General features: G+C 62.1%; 1 protein-coding gene across 3 annotated transcripts; it reads right to left on the bottom strand.

The window, feature by feature from the left end:
- Positions 1 to 1,334: 1,334 nt before the first annotated feature.
- On the bottom strand, positions 1,335 to 21,683 carry TEX264 (testis expressed 264, ER-phagy receptor). 3 transcript variants are annotated; one of them, XM_027467954.3, is made up of 6 exons: positions 21,582 to 21,683; positions 21,077 to 21,130; positions 19,815 to 20,098; positions 16,692 to 16,913; positions 5,724 to 5,895; positions 1,335 to 2,167 (listed from the first exon to the last, which is right to left on the bottom strand). In XM_027467954.3, exons 3-6 carry the CDS (start codon positions 20,091 to 20,093, stop codon positions 1,854 to 1,856), a joined length of 987 nt encoding a protein of 328 aa, XP_027323755.2. In that variant the 5' UTR covers positions 20,094 to 20,098; positions 21,077 to 21,130; positions 21,582 to 21,683; the 3' UTR covers positions 1,335 to 1,853. The 3 variants fall into 3 exon arrangements, with proteins under 3 accessions (XP_027323755.2, XP_012956305.3, XP_012956304.3); XM_013100851.5 differs by lacking the exon at positions 21,582 to 21,683 and having other exon boundaries at positions 20,973 to 21,121; XM_013100850.5 differs by lacking the exons at positions 21,077 to 21,130; positions 21,582 to 21,683 and adding an exon at positions 20,925 to 21,065.
- Between the last annotated feature and the right edge of the window lie 282 nt (positions 21,684 to 21,965).

Consider the following 21,965-nt stretch of genomic DNA (forward strand, 5'->3'; position numbering starts at 1 on the left):
TGAGACCCAGGGACAGGGACAAGGGTGATGGGGGTGACACAGGGACAGGCTTGGGGTGGCTGCTGGGATGCTGACAGTCCCCGCACTGCCCCAATCCACCCGCTCATTGCCCCATGCCTCATTCCCCCGCTGCCGCGCTGCATTGCAGCAAGGTCAGCCCCATGCCGTCCCCCAGCCCCAGCAGTCCTGGTCCAGGAGGATAACAGGAATGGAAGGGATTCCTCCACAGCCAGGTCCTTCCTCAGGTCTCCTGCGGCATCAGGACCTGGCTCCTTCCAGCACCAGATGCACAGCGAGGCACCAGCATCAGGACGGTGCCTTGGGCAGGGGGACCCCGACACCAGCGGCCGTGGCGGGGCAGAGCCTGGGTGGAGATGTGCCAAGGGTGCTGCCCCTCAGCAGAGCTTCCACATCCCAGCCTTGGCACACAGGGCCTGGCACGAGGCTCACGCAGTGCCAGCACCCAGCACCAGCCACGTACCCCGTCCCCTCTGGCACCTCCCAGCTGCTGCTGCTCTGGCATTTCTGGAAGCAGGGGGAATGGCCGAGCCTCCCCGGCCCCCTTCTTCCTTGGGGTTAGGGGACAAGTGGTGTTAGGCTCTGCTGTCTGGCTCCAGCCCCCACAGAGCCTCAGCCAGGCATCAATATTTCAGGGGGCTTGGCTGTTTTGTAATAACCAGCAACAAAGATAAACACCGGGAAGAGCAATATTTTTCCATGTGGGCTGGAGGAGTTTAATATTTTATCACTCGGAGCACAAAATATTTATGAACAATCTCATGTCAATCACTGGCTGAGGACTAATCGTGACCTTTTGAAGCCAGGGAGGACACGTCTCAGCACGGGGGGGCAGCCAGGCCCCCTGCCCCTTGCCCTGTAGCCCTGGCACCGAGCTGCATGCCCAGGGGCACCCCACGGCTGGCACCGGCACGCCTGGGGGTGCTGCGTGCACCCGGGTCCCGCTGGACAGCAAGGGCACGATGCAGGTGAGAGCGTGTGGCTAACACAGAGCAGCGTGAAGGGACGATGGAGCCAGGAGGAGACACAGCTTGGCCATGCCCCAGCCCTCCCAGCCATCGCTTCCCTCCCCATGGACCCGTCCCAGCTCCACGTGGCCGCTCTGGGCTTCCCTGCTCAGGGTGCAGCTGGCAGCAGCAGGGACGGTCCCCACAGCCAGGACGGGGAGTGCAGGTGATCAGTGGGGCTGTGGGGTATTGCCAGAGCTCGGAGCATCCCCACGATGCCTGGTGTGGGCGTGTAGGGCAGCTGGGGGCAGCCCCTGCCCGGCAGGGACAGCAGGGCAGTGCGAGGCAGTCAGGAAAGCCACCGGCCAGCACAGAGGAAAAGCATCCACTTTATTATAGACCCCAAGAAGCACCCGTGGCAGGTCCAGGACAGTTTTATACCGGACATTTCCATTTTCAGCAAGGGAAAGAGAAGAGGGGAACAAAACCAACCAACCCTACTCATTGCTCTTTCGTGCTAGAGAACACACATCTGCGTGGCAGAGAGAAGCCGTGGGTGAGAGGGGCACCAGCAGAGAAGGGGAGGGACCTGCGCAGTCCCCCCCCCTGGAGATGCCTGCGAAGAACTTGCAATGCACCTAGAGACACATGAACAGCAAACACATTTCGCTGCCCCGGCCCGCACCTACCCCGCGCACCCAAGCGCCGCAGGGGAACCACCAAGCCAGCAGCCCCTGAGCCACTCACACCCCCGTCCCACGAGGGCTACGGTCCCGGGAGGGCTCAGCGACTGGAATCTCGTGGCTGGAGAGGAAGGAGGTGGGAGAGGCAGCCGGCTGGCTCGGGTCCCCCCACACAAAGGCCTTGGGGGGGGCCCAGGCCTCTGCTTTACTCTTCTCCTCGCTCAGCAGCAATGGGCTCCTTGGTCCACTTGTCTGAGACCTCCTGGCTTTCTGTGTAGGCCGTGACGGGCAGCAGCCCCTGAGCACCCTCCCCATCCCCAGCGCCCTCCAGGTCCAGCTCCTCGAAGGAGGAGCCGCTGGCTCCGGACTCGCTGTAGCTGTGCTCGCTGCGGTTGTCGGCCTCCTCCCGGCCCCGGCCAGCTGGGAAGGGCAGCAGGACCGAGGTGGCCACCGAGGTGTCTCTGCTGTCGGTCGTGGCCTCGATGCTGATGGTGCTGGCCTCGCTCATGGTGTCAGCCCCTGGAACGGAGAGAGAAGGGCGAGGCGTGAATGCTCTGGGGAGCAGAGGACGGGTGGGTGCCACAGCCTCCGAAGCCACCAGGAACTCGGAGTCCCCAGGCTGCAGCTTGCGGTCCTGTGGTTTGCCAAAAAGCCACAGGGCCCAGGCAGGTGCACAGCCCGCGATGGGATGGTGGCGGCCGCTTCCTTACGGCCAGACTGGAGCAGCTCCCTGACAGCAAAGCACAAAGCAGCTTGTGACAAGCCCAGCTGTGTGCCAGCCTCACAGGCACCCCCAGATCTGCACCCAGGCAGGCCAACTGGTCCCAAGGGGACAGTGCAGCCCTGCTGCCTGCCCTGGGCACTGCGGTACGTCTCCGTCCTTCTTGCCCTGGGTTCTTCTTGCTGCTGGACGAGCCAGCCTGCCCCGCGTGCCCCAGGAAAGCGGTGGGGTGGAGGTGCTGTGCCCTGGGTACCCAAAGCCTTCGCCTCAGGGGGTGGCCCAGGGTGGCCACGAGCAGGACGGGGGAGCCTGGGGACGGGGAGCAGGCACCCATGCGCCCCGTTCCACCGGCTCCCCCCGTGTCACCATCTCATTAGCTGGGCCACCAACACAATTAAAGAGTTGACAACGAGACAAGGGAGTCAGATTGAGACCGGCAGCTGAGTGCTGTTGCCAGAGCAACCAGCTGGGAGACAAAGCCGTCCTGTAAAACATTAATCATTGTTAATTATGACATCACGGATTCACGTTGTTAATTATGACAACAGCGCTGGCCAGCAGCAGCCGCCCATCCCGCCAGCCGCCTGCGCCGCCCCCTGCTTCCCATCTTCGCCCTCCTGCCCCTCAGTGGGCAGCAGCACGGCACCAGTGAGGGCACGGGGCCCTGGTCACTCGGCACAGAGGTCACCCAGCCCAGGGCAGGACCTGTCCCCATCATCCCGAGCCACCAGGGTGCCCAGTGCCAGCAGCAGGATGGGGACCGCACGGGGACATCGCGCGGTGCCACCCCGCAGAGGAGCCATGCGGGTGCCTTAAGCGGAGAAGCGATCCTTTTCGGTGAAAACCAGGGATAATTGGGGCCTAAAACGTGGAACTCCTGTTTTACATCAGTTCTGTGCAATATTTCCTGGTGATTACTAACAGGAAAAGGGTGCGGGAGAAAGAGGGCTCCGGCTGCACTGAGTCCACCCCACGTCCCTCCTAAAACACCCGTCCTGCACCAAGGGGGGCAGTTTTGGCTGGGGGCTGTTGTGTACACGCAGCCACCACACCGTGCCAGGAGACGGGCACTGGCTCGGGATGCTGAAGATGGATAAAGGCGACCTGGAGCTGCCGGCACTCTGCTACGAGCCCGCACCGCAGAAGACATCTGCCCTTGCCCCCAGCAGCCTCGTCCCAGCCCCGCTCCGAGGGCTACAATAAATAGCCACGCTTCCCTTCGGCCAGGCACTTTTTTTTCCCCGTTCTGTCACTTCTGATCATGTTGGAGTCGCCTCAGCTGGCACACCCGCCCGCTGCCCCTCCGCGCAGGATGGGGACGGCCCCGGCACGCGGGGCAAGGACAGGAACCCTCACGGGTAGGGAAGGGGCAGGAGACCTCAGGCCACGGTGTCCTCGGGTGGATCCCTGGGGCTGAGCAGGGACAGCATCCCCTGGGGTGCGGGGCGTCATGCAGGGGAGGCTTCCTCAGCCTGGGGACCAGCACACACGGCCCAGGCTGGAGGAATTCCTCTCCAGAGCGGGCTCAGGCCAGGCTTGGGGTGGGAAAAGCAGCCCTGAGACCCCAGCCAAGGCCACGTGCTGCAAAACTGCTGCTGCCTGTGCCAGGAGGCCGCTGGCAAGAGGCTGCTCTTGTTTGCCTCCCTGTCCACACACCGTGGCGGGGCCGTGCTGGAGAGCACAACCCCGGCGCTCAAGCCTCAGAAAATAATTAAGTAGAAGACAACTAATCGTGATTGACACTGGCCCCTGGAGAGCCATCAGCTGCCATCAAAAAATGCTTCCCGTCTTTCTGATGACCCTGATGATGGCAAAGAAGGGACAGAGCCACCGCAGAGGCGGCCGTGCTGCCCGGCTCCTTCCCCACGTGCGTGAACAGTCGCTGCTTTTGCCCCAAGCCAGAGGCAGCCGGCACTCTGCAGGATGAGCCCAAAGGTGAAGAAGGGCGAGGCGTCGGAGATTCACCTTCCCTGACTCCAAGGCCAGGCCGTGCACGTCCAAGAAAACGAACCGAAGCTTTTCTTGCACGTGCAAGTCGCTCACTGCAGAATGGCACCGGCCAAAAGGCGAGGGCAAGCAGCAGAGCCTGTGCTGCAGGACTGCTCCAGCCCTGGAGCAGCCACGTGGATCCAGCAGTGCCAGGCAGCACCGGGAGGCACCGAAAATCCCCAGATTCTCCCAGCTCCCCCAAACCCACGAGCAGGGTTTCTCCAGGCCCACATCTCAGAGGCTAGCCCTGCAGGAGCCACACACCTCAAGGAGCTTTGGGACGCATCGGTTCTGTTGATGGTGTGCAGAGAGGGGGCTGCAAACCCCGAGGGGCACCTGTGGGTTCGGTGCTGCCTAGGGAGCCAGCCAAGGGCTCAGCATGGCGCTGTGCACCGGGACGTGTTGGCACATGTGCAGCCGTGACCCCAGCACACAGCCAGCCCGGCGCAGGGCTGCGGGCAGGTGCCGGGAGGACGTGGCATGTTTGGGGATGTGGCAAAGCTGGGCTGTGGCGCAGAGCAGTCACCGCAGCCACACCGCAGATGAAACAGCGGAGAGCAGGGAGAGTGCCCTGAAAATACCAGGACTCGAAGCGCTGGGAAGCCACTCCAATTAGGCTCTTAATTTCAGTGCTAAATGGACAGAGCTCTCGGAAAGCAATTCCCAGGCTTGCTTTTACGGCGAGCGCGATTAAGAATTTAAGTGATCCAAAACCGAAGACGTGTAAAAAAAATTACCAAACCGCCCCCGAGGTAGCGAGGCGTGCTCCGGTCATGTTTTTTTCATGCCCGTTAGGCACGGGTGGGGGCCCCGCCGAGGGCAGGAGCCCTCCCCGCCCGCCCATCGCACGGCTCCGCATCTCGCAGCCATGTGAGCACGTGGGCCGAGCGCGGCAGCTAGCATTTCGGGTTACTATAGCACTGCTGTTCCGCGCCCACAGCGATTGTGGTCCCTTCCTGGATAAATACACTCAGGCTCCAACAGATCTCTCCAAGCAGATGCTAGCGGGCAACTCCGCCACCAGCTAGAGAAACCTGGTATTTAAGTTCTTCGCAATCCCAACATGTAACAGATGAAGATGAGCTCAAGAAAGATGTATGTGACAGGGAGAAAAACAAGCCCAGCTGCAACCGAAAGCTTCGGCACCCAGCTCTGCTTTCACAACTGCGGACTGGTGCCGGCCCCACGGTTGCACTGAGAGCAGCTCTGACCCCTGCCACGGGTGGCACCGCGTGCCCCCCAGGGCACGGCGTGTCCCCCCAGGGTGGGTTAAGCTCTGCCACGGCAGTCCAGGTGATGGGAAGAGGGTTGCCAAGCACTTCAGGTGGGCTGCTGCTGGCCGCAGGAGGACACGAGCCACGGTACCTGTGATGTCTGTCTGCGCGTCTTCGGCCTCAGCCGCCACTGCCCTGCTCTTCCTCTCCAGCTCCTTCATCTCGGGCACGTAGAAGTCCCCTTGGCGGGCAAGGGGACACACAAAATAGATGCGGTCTTCCTTGTAGATCTCGAGCCGGGGGTGGGCGCACAGCTTCCTCTCCTGAAAGACAGAGGCAGCCCGGGCATCAGCAACCCCGGTCTCAGCAAGCTCCCGTTGGGCCCGACCTCCACAGCGGGCAGGAGCCAGGGCACAGACCCAGGGGGCAAGCGGATGGGGGGTTTTTGGGGTGCCCGCAGCTGCCTTGGGCAGACCCTGCCACATCCCATCCCCTGCCACATCCCATCCCCTGCTGCATCCCATCCCCTGCTGCATCCCATCCCGCCTCTCGGCACGGTCCTAGAGCAGGCGGAGCGCTTCCCTGCTAATTAATATAATCCAGACCCGTCAGCTCAAGCAGCTCCTTTCAGCAGCGTGAGGGCAGGGGGTGTTGGAGATGAAGCCGTGGCATTTCAGCCTCCCTCCTCCTCTGCCTCACCCTCCCTGCAGCCCAGCCTCCTGCCAGGCTCCGTGCTGCCCCGTGGCAGAGGGCAGGCAGCCTCCCGCTGGGCGAGAAGCGAGAGCATCCCTTTCAGATTTGCTCTTTTTTCTCTGCCTTTCCCCTCCTCGGGACACCCAGGACCTTTATTTTGGGCACCAGGGGCCCCCACGGAGCCCTCATTCACCGTGTCCCCAGGAGGAGGAGGATGCACTGCCGGGGCCAGCAGCGTGGGCTGGCAGCCCACACGCCCCCCCCAGAGCTCCCACTTGCAGGCAGGTGAAACACAAACCCGCACAGACCAGCACCGGGTTAAATAAAAGCAAGCCAGGCTGTTTTTAGCAGCGGAGCAGGGGCGGCTCATCTCACTCCTGCTTTTTAAGCAACAATCCAGGCAAGAATCCTCCCTGCCGCTCTGCCCCTTGCTCCACCAACCACGAGCCCAACTTCAGAGCTTGTGGTGCTATTTTAGGTAGCTGCAACACACACCCGAGACGGATATCTCCAAGATTCGCAGGTTTTTTGGCTGCATCCAGCTGCCCCCCGCCCCCCTCAATGCAGACGGGAACAATTCAAAGGAACTCAGAGCAAAGAGGCTTTCCCTGAATTCGTTTTCCGACAGACCTAAAACCTCAGGGCAGTGGGCAGGACATCCCAAGCTGACTTCCCAAAGCACAGCCTTTCCCTACAGTTCACCCAGGCTGCTGTCACGGCCCTCCGGACTGTACACCAAGAGCAGGGATGCCCTTCGAGCACGACCACTGTCCCTGCCATGCACTCGAAGCGCAGGAATCCTGGCACAAAGCTGCTTGTGAGAGGTCCGGGAGAGAGGTGAGGATGCTCCACAGTGCCAGGGCTGCCAGAAACGTCTGCCTGAGGATGGGAGGACGCCGGGCTTGCGGGATGGAGTGAGAAGGAGGGTGCCACGGGGACAGAGCTCCCCAGCTCCTAGGGCCAGGCCCCAGCAGCTACATCACGCTGCGGGGATCTGGGGCCTGCCACCAGCCAGGGGACATCGCCAGCACTCTGCCCCCGCCGCCGTGCGCGGGTGGGGATGAGCTCACTGCTTTCCCAGCTGCCTAATTTATGCCTTTGCAAATCAAGTTGCGATCCAGAGTAGCGTTGCCAGCCCCTGCTGCTGCACTGCTTCCCAGAGCACCCCAGCCCCTCGCAGGGCCACCCTCGACAAAGGTCCCAGAGGAGAAGCAAGGTGGCAAAGGTGAAGGCGTGAGCAGGCAGCGAGTTCGGAAAGGTTCGACTACACGGCAAAACAACCCAGAAGCTCAACAGGCAATAACACACTTCGGAGGCGAGAAGGAAGCCCCTCAGCTGACTGCGGCGAAGCCAACAGATGGAGCAGCAAGGTGGATGTGGAATCTGCGCGGCAGAGCCCTCGAGCCAGAGCAAATCCGTTCTTGCATGGGTGGAGGAGCTCAGCAAGATGCAAACAGCGAGACACTCGCAGCAGCGGGGCGGGCTTCTGGCGAGGACAGCAGGACCGGAGCAAGTAGGGCAGAGCAGGGACCGGCCTCTCCTCAAGGTCATACAGTGATGGATGTCAGCTCACCCTTCCCTCCATGGTGCCCAGGGTCCTGTCCCACCCCGGGCCGTGGTGAGGAGCTGCTCACCAGCCCCTGGGGACAAGGAACCCTCAGGGGAGGACGCCAGGGAGAAGAAACCCCCAGGCTGGGCACCAGGCTGCTGGGGGAGCTGCAGGGCTCACCTGAGCTGCTCCAGCACCATCCCACTCGCCTCTGCCCCTGCTGGGCCAGGGGCCCTGGGATGTACAGGAACAGCAAAACCGCCTGGAGCTGGGGGGCCCTAAAATCAGCCCCTAAAATTAGACCTCGAGCTCAGCACGCTGAAAGCGAGCCGCCAGCTAGCGCGGCAGGGACGGCGCGCGGTGTGCCACAGCCTCCTCCTCTCCTCACACGCTCCACGCATGGTGTGTCATCCACCACGCGTGGATCTCAGCACCACGGGGACCACCCCGCAGCGCCCCTCAACAGGACTTCTCCAGGGGGACCTTGTCTGTGCCTCAAATCACCCCAGGGAAGGGTGCAGGGGGGTTGGAGGCAGGCTCGTGGCAGCGATGCCCAGGGACAGGGCAAGTGGCAGGCACAAAGCGGAGCTCAGGAGGCTCTCTCTGAACATCAGCACACGCTGCTGTGCCATGGGGGGGACGGAGCACGGCACAGGTTGCCCCACAAGGCCATGAGTCCTTGGGGCCAGCAGCCTCCTGAACGTGGTCCTGGGCAGCGTGCGCTGGGTGGCCCTGCTGGAGCAGGGGGGCACCAGGTGGCCTCCAGGGGTCCCTTCCAACCTGAAGCACTCTGTGATCCTGTGACGTTGCTCCTCACTGGGACATCGCAGCCCGGCCCCAGCGTGGGTACAGCTCCGCTTTCCTCTCTCCCCTCCCAAGTTCTTCAGGCTGTGAGGTGTTGCAGAAAGAGGTGACACTGCCACCCAGAAAAGCCACTTCCATCCGCAGGAAGAGCGCTGCCCTCCCGGTTCCGGGACAGGCAGGCAACAAGCAGCCCCCGCGCCTCTCCGCAGCGGTGATGGGAAGAGCATTTGGACCGTGGGAGCTGCGAAATTCCCGGCTCGAGCAATGGGAGAATTTTTCATTTTCACCTCGGCAGAGGCAGCCCGCCATGCAATTTACACCTCGCCCGCCCGGCGCCTCCTGGGGCCCCAACACCGGCGGCTCCTGGCCCGGGGAACTGGGAAGGGGCTGCTGGCAGCGTGGCCAAGCTGCGAGGCACAGAATTGATCCCGTGGGGTTTTGTGGGTCCGGAGCCGGCACGCGGGGCCTCCCAGGGGTGCCGGTCACTGCTGGAAGCTGCCACGGAGCCACGAGCCCTCCTCTGCAGGATGGCTGCAGGGATGGGGAGACAGATCTGCAGACACAGACCTCCTCCTCCTCACAGCTCCTGCGGGAGAAACCCCGCAGCGCAGCCACCTCTCCCTTCTCCCCCACCACTTTCACGCGGGACTTTGGCTGTGCAAATCCACAAAACCTCTCCTCACTTGAGGAACCCGTCCTGGATTCCTCTTCCCGTCACCTTCATCGCCAGCCCTGGGTGAGGGGGGGTGAGAGCACGGGGGGCGAGGACCGCAGCTGGAGGGCTGCCTCTGCTTTGGAGCACGGCTCCCCGGGGACCAGCACTCGCCTCCCAGCCCTCAGAGGATGCTTTTTCAGCATTAATCACGAAACCAAAGAAGAGGTCGGCGCGATGATCTCTGCCATCACGGATGACTGGAGCAGCGCTAAATGGCTTCGCCCGCTCTGTTGCCTTGGCGAGGCGGCCCGGAGCAGCAGCTGTGGCAATTTATCCGCCTCTTGTCAAGGCAGGGCGCTCCGCTGCCTCGTCAGGAAAGGACTCAGCACCTGAGCTGAGCCCCGGCCAACTCACAGCTGAGAGCCAGGAGGGCTCCCAACTCCCGTGGGTATTCCTGCCATGGCCCCGACCCCCGAGGATTCCTGACTCCGTGTCCTGGGCCGCCACTCCCTCGCGTGTTTGCCCTTCCTTCCACAGCAGGAACAGTCCCGGTCTGCCATTTCCAACCCTCTTGTTCGTGTCCATATGCTGGCAGGTCCTTCAGGGACTTCACCTTGCTGAACCTGCAGAGGCCCAGACCCTGGCAGTGCCGAGCAGAGCCCGAAGGCTGCTGCCTCCCAGACACACCATGGGGAGCGAAACAAGCCCTTCCCAGCCGCCTCGTTTAGAAGGCGAAGGATGCCACCAAAGAAGATCGAGCAACAGCTGTCTCCTTTTTTAGGACCGGTGTTTTAACAGCAAGCCAGGACGAGCTCCTTTCTGGATTTTTATCAGCCTCTGTAAACAAAAGAGAGGGGCATTTCCCTGCAAGGCTCCAGGAGAGCTGTGTTCAGAGCCAGGAGCTGCGTCCAAGATCTCGCACCTCTTCCCAAAAAGCTGACAGTCCAGAGAGGCCAGCAGCAAAGAGCTGGTGACCCTGGCAAGCTCCAACACAGCAAGGACTCGTGCTGGAGAGCTTGGCTAACAGCCCCAGAGCTGCCGGCCGTGTTCATGGCTCCCCCCAGGACACCCCCAATGCAATCAGTGCCGCTGGCCGAGAGCAAAAGGCACAGAGACAGGGGAGGCAGGTGCTGGAAGGCCAGGCAGAGGCAGAGTGGAGGAGACACCAAGGGAGGCTGTTTTTCAGCAGCCACGGGCAGCAGGGAGGGAGGGCGGCAGCTGCTCTGGCGGCCCCTGCAGCCTGGCTGCTTCTCCTCTGCCAGCTCAGGCTCAGGGCTTTGACTGCGCAGATCAATCAGATGAAAGGGGAGCGGCGAGGCAAGGACAGAGCCCAGCCTGACTTTGCCCTTCCGAGAGCCTGCTCCCTTCCTGCAGCTCTCCAGCCCTCCTGTGGGCGCGATGCAAACCAGCAGGGACGCAGCGGGCAGGGCCTGCAGCCCCCCAGGCTCATCTCCCCAGCTGGCCAGCGGAGAAATACCAGAGCAAAACCCGTCTCCACCACTCACCTCTCGCTAAGCCTGCCCTAGCTCCCAGCCCGGCTCTCGTGCCAGCAGATGGATCTCACCCCAAACTGTGAATCTGCGTGGCATGAGCGGCAGAGCAGCTGGCCGGAGCAGATGATGGATGGCCACCTTTCAGCGTGGGGAGAAGCTGCCGTCAGCTCCTGGCAGAAAGAAATCCCAGCTGAGTGCACCCGGACAGGGAGAAAGCGGCAAGCGTCCGCCACGGGAGTGAGCCCACAGCTCCTGTGGTGCCTCCCTGCTCAGCACAGCTGGGGGCAGGACCACTCTCACGTGCTCCCCAACTGCACAAGGACCTCGGTTTGGGTTTCACCTGGAAGCCCATGGCCTGTGCACCACGTCTGGCCTCCCCGTGCTCACCAGGGCACCAAAGAGCCCAGGAAATGCAAACGCTGGATGGGTCGGGGCGCAAAGGCAGGACACTGCCACGGCACACCTCAAGGTGACACCTGTAAGGGGCTTACCTGCAGGAACCACCACGAGGAGGGGGTGATGGTGCAGCCCCAAGCCCAGAGACCACCACCGAGGGCAAGGCAGCAGGACCCAACGAGCAGGGACCCTGCTGTGGTCTCCTCCCCCCCCGGCTACCCCCAGCCTCGAGAGCCCCCTGCGCTTCAGCTCCCTGCAAAGTCACGGTGCCGGCTTCCTCCTCGCGTTTTCTACCAAAGCAGAATCCAAAAAGCACAGGTTAGTCAGAGCGCAGCCGTCCCTTTTCCGGCCATAAAAACACCGCTGCTTTCAAGCCTGTTATCTCGCGGCTCGGCAGGTTTCAAAGCGGGAGCTTCACAGCCACGGAAAGTGGGCCAGGCTGCCTCGCTGGGAAGGAGCAGGGTTTCTAAGAAGCTGTTTCACGTTTGTTCGGGTTCATTTCACTGCTTCTCGAGGCCAGCACATCTGGCAAAGCCTGGCTCAGAGGGGTTCGGAGAAGAACCAGCCCAGGAAAGACTCATTAGGCCTCCGCTAAAATAATTGCGGCGAGGCAGACCGCTCTCACCTCTGAATTAATTGATGAGCTGGCAAGGTAAGGCCCAAAGGTTTGGGACTGTGCTGCTGCCCCAGAGAGCTGGAGCCACCTCAAACGCCTGACAAGGAAATCTTTTGAGCTGACTGCATCCTCTGGGATGCTCTATAAATACATTCAGGGGAGAACATGCATACGGATAGAGTCGATAAAGAGATCTGACAGAAAAGCACTGTAGTATTTTACTTTCCCTCTTTGCCCAAGGCAAGCCATTTCTGCTCGCTCTCTCCCTCGGACAGCCATGTGAGACATCCCCGCTCTTCTCCGTGATCATTAATCCTTGCAGCAAAGGCGATGGGGGAGCAGATCTCTGTGCCTGAGCAGACACATCTCTGTGACAGCTCTGCAAGGCCGGGTAAGCCTTTAAAGGCTGCAGCTCTGAGGTTTGCCAAGCTGCTGGGAGAGCCAGGCAACTTCTGCTCCCTTCTGGGGAGACGCTGGGGGATGAAAATGCCCACCCAGAGCACCACCAGCAGCACCAGGGCAGGCTTCAGGCTGTAGGGCAGTGGTGACATCTACGTGCTTTGAGTGCACGGCAGGGCAGGCCCCTGTAGGTTGTTCTCCTTCCAGGAGCTGCCTTCTTCCTCCCTGGCCACGGTGTCTCCACGGTTGGAGACCGGTTCCTTCCCAGCCAGGAGCAGCCTGGCACCTGCCAGGAAAGGGAATTTCATGCTGGCAAGGCCACAAGAGCACGAAGCCCTCAGCATCCTCATCCCAATGCTGCGGCGCCAGCCCCAGAGGTGGCGGCTGCTCTCCCACAGCACAGGACAAGGCAGGACGGGGATGACCCCGGTTGCTGGCAGCACGTGCCCCACACAAGCTGCTTCCCCAGCCGGGATGTGAATGAAGCTGTGTCTAGGGTCGATGCTTGCTCTGAGTCAGGAAAAAAAAATGGTGATTTCACACGAGACAAACCGCAGCAGCAGGGACTTTGAAACTGGCCAGAAAACCTCTTTCCTGCTCAAAGCAGCGATGCCACCAGAGCTGTGGTTTTATACCTGCCCCCAGGTAGCAGGAGCGAAGCAGAGGACTCGAGCAGACACCGGCGAGGTGGAGGTGCCTGCACAAGGCCTGCCCCAGCCTCTGAGGAGGACTGCATCCAGCGCGCGGCCACGGGTCAGCCACCCGCCTGTCAGGATGAGAGGCAAAGTGCCAGCAGCTGAATGGTGGCCTGGGGCTGCCAAATTTCTCCCAGACGAGTGGGAAAGTTGGGAAGCCCGCTGTGAGTGGCAGGAGACGTGACGCAGAGCCCCAGCTTCCCATATGTTCCATTAGGCACGCAGGAGGAGCGCGGCGCTCTGCGGAAACAGGTTAAATGCAGAACCTCTCCGCGTGCAGAGCTGGCCCCGAGATGGGTCGAGAGGCGCCCAGGGCTCTCCACCTGAGCTGACACAGCGCAGCCCCTCACTTCTCCACCCGCAGAAAGCCCAGAGCCAGGTCCTCGGGCTGTCCTGGGGTGGGCAGCATGGCTCAGGCGTGGGAGGCTGCAGCACAGAGCTCTCGGATGCCAGGGGAGGACGCGGAGGGTAAGGATTAGGGAGCTGCCCCCCGTGTGTGCCACTCCTCGGGCTTCCTTCTCCCCGCTGCCCACCTCAGCGCCGCTCGTGCTCGCAGGATGAAAACTTCCCGGGGAGGCTGTGTTGCTAAAAATATTGAATAAATGGGAGCCGCTGCGAGCGCGTGAAGCGATGTGATGTGACACGCAGCTGGGGGGTGCCAGCTAGCAGCGAGCGGCCACGAGAAGCCAGCTGGCAGCAGGCGAGGAAACGGGCACCGGGACCCGCGGGCAGGGCAGGGGGGGCCCACGCAGGGCTGGGGGCTGCAGCAGCGCCGTGCCCAGCCCCGGCTGCCAGCAGAACACGGGAGAAAAACCCCAGGATGAGCTACGCCCACACAAGGCACCCCCGGTGCCTGCCGCTGAGAGCGGGACGGGGTGGAGAGGATGGGTGGGAAGATCTGCAGACCCTGTCCTTAGAATTGTCTATCCCTAAAATAAGCCCAAATCTCATCCGCTTACATCACAGCCTTCGCTGTGACAGCAGCATCTCAGGTGGGTTTTATTTCCAAGAGGGAAACGTGGGCAGGATGCAGGAGCAGAGGGTCCTGGCTCTTTCCCACCTTTGCCAGCCCTGCTGCTGGCTGCCACCAGTGGGGCAAAGAGCGGGCTGTAAGGACACAGCTCACCTCCGATTCTCCACCCAGGGCTGGATCACGGGGACGAGGTCAAAACACAGAATTAAAAAAATAAATAAAAAAGAAACCGCTCTCACACGAAGCCAGGCCTGGTTGCAAGCAATGTGAGAGAGCTCCCAGGTGCAAGGAGGGAGGCGGTCAGCTGAAGAGTCCTGCCGGGCCCAGGGGATGAGACGGAGGGGGCTGCGAGTCTCAGCTTGCTGGTGGTAAGTTCTGGATAAAGATATCCCTCTCCTCATCCTCCCTGGAGAGATAGATGTGCAACTCCGAGCAGTCTCGGCTCAGCAAAGGGCTTCGCCTACAGCTTGGGGCTGCCCAAGCTCAAAGGAGGCCAAAGGAGCTGCCAGAGGCAGGGGATGTGCCATGCACGGAGCAGCATCCTACAGCAACGAGACCGTGGCTGAAACAAAGCATCCGCTTCTGCTAGGGGCACGTCAGAGAGGTTCCCAAGCTGGGAACACGTCAAAAAAGGGACTTGGGAATTATGAAGGGATTGGAGAATGTGTCAGCGATGGACTTTACAAGCTCTCCGTAGTCACTTTATCAAAGTGGAAGGCAAGAAGTGACTGCATCCTGAACAAGGATGTCCTGAGGGCTGCAAGCCCCAGAGGACACCCGGGGATGTGACTCCCTGCCTCTCTGGCTGCCTGTGGGGCTCCGGGGATGGGCGATGCCAGCCCGCCCGCTGCGTGGGGCTCGCCGGAGCGGCGCACGTGCCCGCAGCCTGCCGCAGAGAGCTAATTAAACCCGAGCCAGAATAAACGCTGCTGGAAATGGCAGGATGTCACGGCTTAATGAGCAGCTCTCGGAGCCACTGAGGACAGTCACCCCGGGGAACAGCTCCGCAGGGGCTCCCTGGAGCTGTCCCCAAGCTGCCGGGGGTACCTGGGAGCAGCCGCTGCCACCTCCCCAAAAACAGGGCAGGGAGCCCAGCGTGCTGGCACCCCGAGGCTGGCACGGGGCACGTGCAGGCAGCCAGGCTGGGCCAGCTGGAGGCTGCTGGAAAGCAGGGGGGAGGCAGCGAGGTGGCGAAGCCAAGCAGGGAGCCAGGCGGTGCAGGAACACCGCCCCGCACAGCGCCGCACAGCCCTGCTGGCAGCAGGGAGAGGCTTTGGCAGGAGCTGTTTGGAAAACAGCACTCGGGAGGGCCGCTAAACAAGCCCAGCCTATCCCTTAAATAACCTGCACTTGCAAAACAAGCCAGCGAGGTCTCTGGGGCTTCTCCGAACGCAGCTCCTGGCAGCGAGGTGCTGCCAGCCAGCCCCCCGGGCAGCAACACCGCTCACCTGCCCTCTCCTGAGATCCCCAGGCAAAAATAAACCCGGCACCTTTACCCCAGCACAGCACCACGAATCCCCTTCCAGCCCCTTGCCCCTTTCTCTGCCACCCCGGAGCCCTCTTTGCACCCTTCCCCTGCTGCTCCACATCTCCTCCCTCCGCCCCCCCTCCTGCTGACTCCCCTTGAGCCAGCCCCGCCACCCTGTCCCCCTTCACACCCTCTTCCCCTGTCAGGGACGTGGGGAACCCCGCGCCCCATGCCTGACCCCCATCTCTCAGCACCAGCAGCAAGCAGGCGCAGCACCAAATAAATAAATAAATAAACAAATAAATGAGGCAGCTCCGTCTCGTCTGGGGTTGCTCGAGGGAAGCGGGCAGCCGGGGGTGGGATGGAGGATGCTATTTGGAGCAGCCGTCTCCATGGCAACCCCCATTCCCACCACAAATTGGGCACAGGTCGCCCATTTCCATCCAAGTTCCCCCCCCTTTTTCGCCTTCCCCATCCCCAGACAGGGAGGTGCGGGAGCAGGGTTTTACAGGAGACACAGGTCCTGGCCAGCGTGGTACAATGCCAGTGCCACAGCGCCGGGTTTTGGGTTCCTCCGGGCGCACCCCAAAACTCGCCAGGGCTGACCAAAGCTCTGCTCCCTGCACGGCTGAACAGCTCCTGCAAACCCAGCAGGGTCAGTGACAGAGGTAGGTTCACCCAAGAGCACTTTGCCTGCCCCGTACAAAGGGAAAGACAGAGCTCAGGACGCATCCCCTCCTTTTTGAGCACCGCTCCGGATGCTGTGTAGGATTCCAAGGGATTATTTTATTCCAAAAGCGGGCGTCCTCCTTAGAAGCTGCCAGGTGCTCCCAGAAGGACTCTTTTTGGCCGTAACAAACCCACCTCCAGCAGCACACACCTTCGGGGCAGGGCCAGCTGCACCCACGGCTGAGGTTTGGGCACCTCCTGGGCAGCCCCCGGCCCGCTGCAGCCCGGGGGCTGGCACCCAGGCAGCGCGCCCGCAGCACGGCGCAGGCTGGGAGATTCGCACGGCTCCCCCACAGGGCTGGGAGTTTCGCCAGGAAAAGCAAGTTTATAAATAGTGCGCTTCCACACGAACGAACGAAAGCGGCGCAACTCGGCAGGCAGAGAAGCCACGAGCTCAACACCGTCCCCTCCCCAGCACCCTGCCCCGCGAGCAAGCCAGCAGAGGAGAATCTGCTTCTAAACACAAGGGCAGAGCAGACAAGGAGTGACCAGGAGGCCACCCCGCTGGGGGACAACCTGCCAGGTGGCTCAGGGAGATCTTAACGGCATCGCCCAAGGGAAGGTCAGCAGGAGGTGATGGTTCAGAGCAGCCCCATCAGCTGCTGGCAGGATGCTGGCAGCTTCTGGGTGTCCCCCGCACGCCGCTTACCTTGATGTAGGTGTCGAGGGCGGGGTGGACGCGGTTGACGGCGAGATGGATGGACAGCGGCGTGGTGAACGGGAAACTCGCCATGACCACGTGGCTGGGAGTGGGGAAGGAGAAGATCTTGAAGCCGTACTTCTGGAACTGCCGGATCTGCTCCTCCGTCGGCTTCGCATCTCCCTCGCTCAGGATTCGGCCGATGGCAAAGCGACACTTCTCTGGGGAGACCTGGCCAAGGGGGAGAGAGCAGCTGAACGCCAGCCGAGCCTCCCAGCAAGCAGGTGCCCACTCCCAACCACGACCAAAGCTGTTCCACGCAGAAAAAAATCTCTCCTGACCGCCCCCACGGTGTCCCCTCAGTGCAGTGCCCTGCTTCAGGGGCAGGGAAACCACAGCAGGGAGCTCCTGCCATCTCCACGGCAAAGCTCACCCAGGTCAGGGCTTCCATTCCTAGCTCTGGGACCATCACTCAGGTGCACGTTTGGCTGTGGCACGCTGCAGGAACATGCTGGGAACAGGATAGAGCCTGGCAATTGCCCCCTGAAGCTCTCCAGCCTGCTGGGTGGACAGAAGGCAGGGTGGCCAGCAACCAGGAGCGGCCGACACCTGGCGGCTTTGGCCAGGGAGAGCTGGAGGACTTAAGCCTCCAAACTCACGCTGTGTAAGGTGGCAGAACTCACCAGGAGCCACCAGGATGCCTGAAAGCAGCAGCAAGACGGACAGACAGGCTGGGGAACCTGCCTGTGAGGCTCTCGCGGGGAGACAGAGGCAGAGGGAGGGTAACAGCGAGGGCAGAGCGTCACCACAGCCCCGCTCTGGCCCCACAAGGGTCTCAGTTCCCAGAGGAGGCTCCCCAGTCGTGCCTCCAACTCCACCCGTGCCAAAGCTCCGGAGAGGAAACGTGAGCAGAGGCAAAGATGAAGGAAGAGAGCAGGAGCAGCAGCATCCGTCTGCGGGCGAGACGGCTCGCTCTTGCCCTCGTGTGCTGCAAGAGAGAGCTGCAGACGGGCTCTGCTGAGCGCCGCGGTGCTGGGGCAGGAGAGGGCGTGATTTGTCCCAAAGAGAGCGGAAGCCCAGAGAAAAGGATCCCCAGGGGAAGACCCAGCTGAATCGAGGAGAGTCAGCCCCACAAAACAGCCACTTTTGCTCTGCTGAGCTGGACAGGAGATGAGGCCAGGGGTGGCATCCGTAAGGAGACAGGAACGTGGTCAACAGCAAATGTTCAGCTGCCTCACCCTGCAGACACTGAACGGTGGGAGCAAAGCCCCTCCTGCCCCAGGAGCATTTCAGCCTTGGCCATCAGGCGTTTGGGCAGGCAGGGCATCAAGCCCCAGCAGGCGAGAGGCCTCTGCACGCACCCCGAGCTTCAACCCTGCCCGCCACATCCAGGCCCTGCTGAGGAGCTATTTTTGTCCCTGCCAGAGGTGGAAGAAGCCCTTTGGGCTGCTAAATATTGAATAAAAAAGAAAAAAAAAGGGATATTAATATTAATCTCGTCCATTAAGACGCATCAAACTGTGCTGGCAAGGGTTCTGCAGCACTCCAAGCCACCACGTGGACACCCAGGGGGGCACAGCCAGGGATGCTGTGGGACACACGGGGCACCTCTGCTGCCTCCTGCCCTCGGGTCTGCTTTTGGGGTCAGGACACCACCTGCAAGGCCAGGAGGGTGCTGCTGCCCTCCAGGGGGACCTGGGCAGGCTGGAGGAGCAACCCCAGGCCCCAGCACGTGCTGGGGAGCAGCCAGCTGGGAGGAGACCCAACAGAAAAGGATCTGGGGGGACTGGTGGACACCAATGAGCCAGGCTTGTGCACTCATGGCAAAGGTGGCCAGTGGTGTCCTGGGCTGCGTTAGGAGCGTTGCCAGCACATCAAGGTGATCCTGCCCCTCTGCTCAGCGCTGGTGAGGCCACACCTGGAGAGCTGGGTCCAGTTCTGGGCTCCCCAGGGTGAGAGAACCACAAACAGACTGGAGAGAGCCCAAGGAAGGGCCACAAAGATGCTGAAGGCACCGGAGCATCTCTCCTGGGAGGAGACACCATCTGCAGGGCAGGAACAGATATATCTACACCACGTCCCTGGGGTGGGACAGTGCCAAGCACGGCTCTGCTCCCTTCCAACAGCTGCAGCTGCTCCACCTGACAAGACAAGGCCCCTCCAAGCTACGTTTTCATGGACGAGCATCTAAGCAGGTCCAACCTTTGGGAGCAAAAAAGCAGAGGCGGGCACTACCCAGCCCAGGAGGGCTCCCAAAGCAGGGCCAGGCACTCCAATACCCCATGGCACAGCAGCACGGAACCAGAGCTCTTGGCCCAGCCACTGTGCCCCCTCCGAGCCCCAGCGCAGGTGCCCAAACACATGTGCAGGGCCACAGGCCCCTCCTGGCACTCCTCCCTTGCAGCATTCTCCCAAGGTCACACCAGCTACTGCAGAATTACTGGAGACCTGGGCAGGTGCCTGCACGCTGCTATCTGGAGGCCCCGGTGCCACCCAGAGCTGGCAGCCACGTCGCTCGTCCCCAAGTAAGTTATGACGCTGCTGTTGTTCTCTGTGTCTCCAGAGCACCAAGCTCTGGCCAGTAGCACACGTTTGCTGCTCGCCTCCCCACCTGAAGCAGGCTGTGGAGCCCCTGTTTCATCAGCCAGGAGCCCTCAGCACTCGCCTGCTGAGGTTTCGGTAACAACTGTCAAGGGATGAAACGACTACGGGGAGCTTGGAAACACCAGGGAATGGCAGAAACAGGAGGAGGAGCATGGATGGGGACACAGCAAGCTGAAGACACCAGCTGCCTGGAGCCACAGAGCAGAAGGAGCCTCAGCTGTACTGCCTGCTGGCAGGTCCTTCGGGGAACACATCGCCATGGGACCACAGCACTGGGCTCTGCCCCGTAACCAAAGCAGGGGCACAACTTGCTCAGCAGGAGCCACCAGAGCTTTGCTTTGCCCATTCCTTCCAGCGAGGGGTATCCAAAACACCGCCTGCCTTCAGATGCGTTTATGCCCAGATTGTCCCTCGCAGACCTGGAGATCTCACGAGCCCCAACACTCACCGAAGGAGGGTGAGCTGCAAGTGCCCGAGGCAGTGCCAGGGAGGTGCCCGAGCTGCAGACCCGTGCAGGCAGAAGCTTACCGTGTGTGGATTGTCGTAGTAGACACCGATGGAGCAGAGCTTCGACGAGATGCTGCAGCCGTCTGTGAAGAGCTGCCCCGATTCACCATAGGGACCCACTCTGAACTTGTAGGCCAGCGTGATGCTGCCGATGGGCGGCGAGCCGGCGCTCACCACCACCTCTGTGAAGAGCCCCGAGTAGACAGCGAAGCCGAAGACGGTCAGCAGCAGCAGCACGACCAGCACCGCAATCAGCCCGAGGAGCACCCAGTCGGACATGATGGACACCTGGTGCTTCATAGGTCCTGCACGACAGCGGCAAGAAGAGAGGGAAGAGCGCGGGAGTTAAGCTTGCGCTTGGACAAAGCATTCAGCAGAAAGATCCCCGGTCGTGCTCACCTGCTCCAGCCTGGTCACCAGACACCAATTATATTGCTTTGGTGCCTCCCGGGATTTCTGTGTTTATAGGGGTGGGGACAGAGAGGCGCCGGCTCCATTGCCCAGGAACCAGTGAAGCTGCTCGCCTCCAGCCTCGCACCCAAGGGAGATCACAAGCAATCTAGTGAGCCTCTGTCACTGCACAGACCACAAGCAGATGTACAACACTATGCTAAAGATTACGGGTCCTTAATCAAGTAATTTATTGCTTACACACACCAGACCCTACATCATGGCCAAGGCAGCCTCACTGACAAAAAACCTCAAGCCCAGGCCCTCGAAGGGCTGAGCAAGGAGCTGCTTCAGAGCTCAGCCCCGTGCGCGGGGATCCAGGTGCACAGGGAGGCTCAGGAGGAGAACAAGACCCAGCTAGAGAAGCATCCCCAACACCTGGGACGGCTTTTTTCCACCCAGAAGTTTTTAACACCCTAGCCAGGGCTTCCCATTTTGTTTGGCATCTTTCTTCCCTCACGCTTGCCTGCGTGGCACAGCAGCTGGGGGAGCAGCTCCCCAAAGGTCCTGCCCGCAGCACAACTGGGAGCTGTGATGGGGCCCAGCAGGCAGGAGCTGTTTGGAGCTGTTTGGAGCTGTTTGTGCTTCGCTCTCCCCTGAAACCCAGCGCTGGTGACAGGGTCCTGGGGGACTGCTATGGGGAGCTAGGCTCCAAACCCAGACCGCAAACAAGCGCTTCACCTTGAGCTCTGCCCGATAAACACGCTCAGTCCAAAACAAGCTTTTCACCTCGGTCACGGCAGGCTGGGCTTTACCAGGCACCAAAAGCCACATCCCGGTTAGGGGCACGAAGGGGGGGGGGGAAACGGGGCTGGAGCCCCGACCCCGCTCACCTGGGCTGCGGGGCGCTGAGCCCGGCGGCAGCGCGCGGCCTCGTCCCCCCGCGTCTGCAAAACAGGAAAAAATAAAAATCATCAATGTCAGCACTTCCTCCAGGCTCGGCAGAGCCCCAGCCACCAGCTCTGCCGGCACAAAGTCCCCTCACAGCGGGGCCACGGCGCTGCGGGCCCGGCCACGGGGAGAGGAGCCCCGGGGGCCGGGGGGGGGGGGGGGGGCAGGAGCCAGGCACGGGGCAGCTCCGAGGGGGCAGGGCCCGGTCCCACCATGGCTCCGGCTTCACGGGGACCCCCCCACGGCCGCCACCAGCCCGGAGGGACCGGAGCCGGCTCGGCTCAGCCCGGCTGGGCCCAGCCCGCAGCCACCGGCCCGGCCTCCCGGAGCCGGCCCCGCACCGGGAAGCGCCGCAGCCGGAGCTCGCCGCCGGCCCCGGGCGGCCCCCGGGTGGCACCGCCACCGCTGTCCCCGTGTCCCCCCCTTCCTCCACCCCCGGGCACCCACCTCGGCCGGGCGAGCTCCCCGCTGCGGCCCGCCCCGCCCCGCACCCGGGAGGGGCTTCCGGCAAGCGGCAGGGGCTGGGCGAGGCGCTGAGGGGCCGGGAGCCCGGGGATGGCGCTGAGGGACGGGGGGACGGGGGGTGAGGGCAAGAGCGGCGCCCAAAGGGGTCCCCCAGGTAGTGGAGCCGAGCTGCAGGTTCAAGGGGGGCTGAGGCAGCGCTCGCAGCTCTCGGGGTGAGGGTTGGAGATCCTGTGGGGAGCTCTCTGGTGGTCCTGTATGGAGCTCTTGTGGTGGTCCTGGTGGTCCCATGTGGGGCCAGGAGCTGGACTCCATAGTCCAGCGGCTCCCTCCCGGCGCAGGGTGTTCTGTGAGCCTGGGGGTCACCTC

Source organism: Anas platyrhynchos, chromosome 13, assembly GCF_047663525.1.
Source record: "Anas platyrhynchos isolate ZD024472 breed Pekin duck chromosome 13, IASCAAS_PekinDuck_T2T, whole genome shotgun sequence".
Lineage (NCBI taxonomy): Eukaryota > Metazoa > Chordata > Aves > Anseriformes > Anatidae > Anas > Anas platyrhynchos.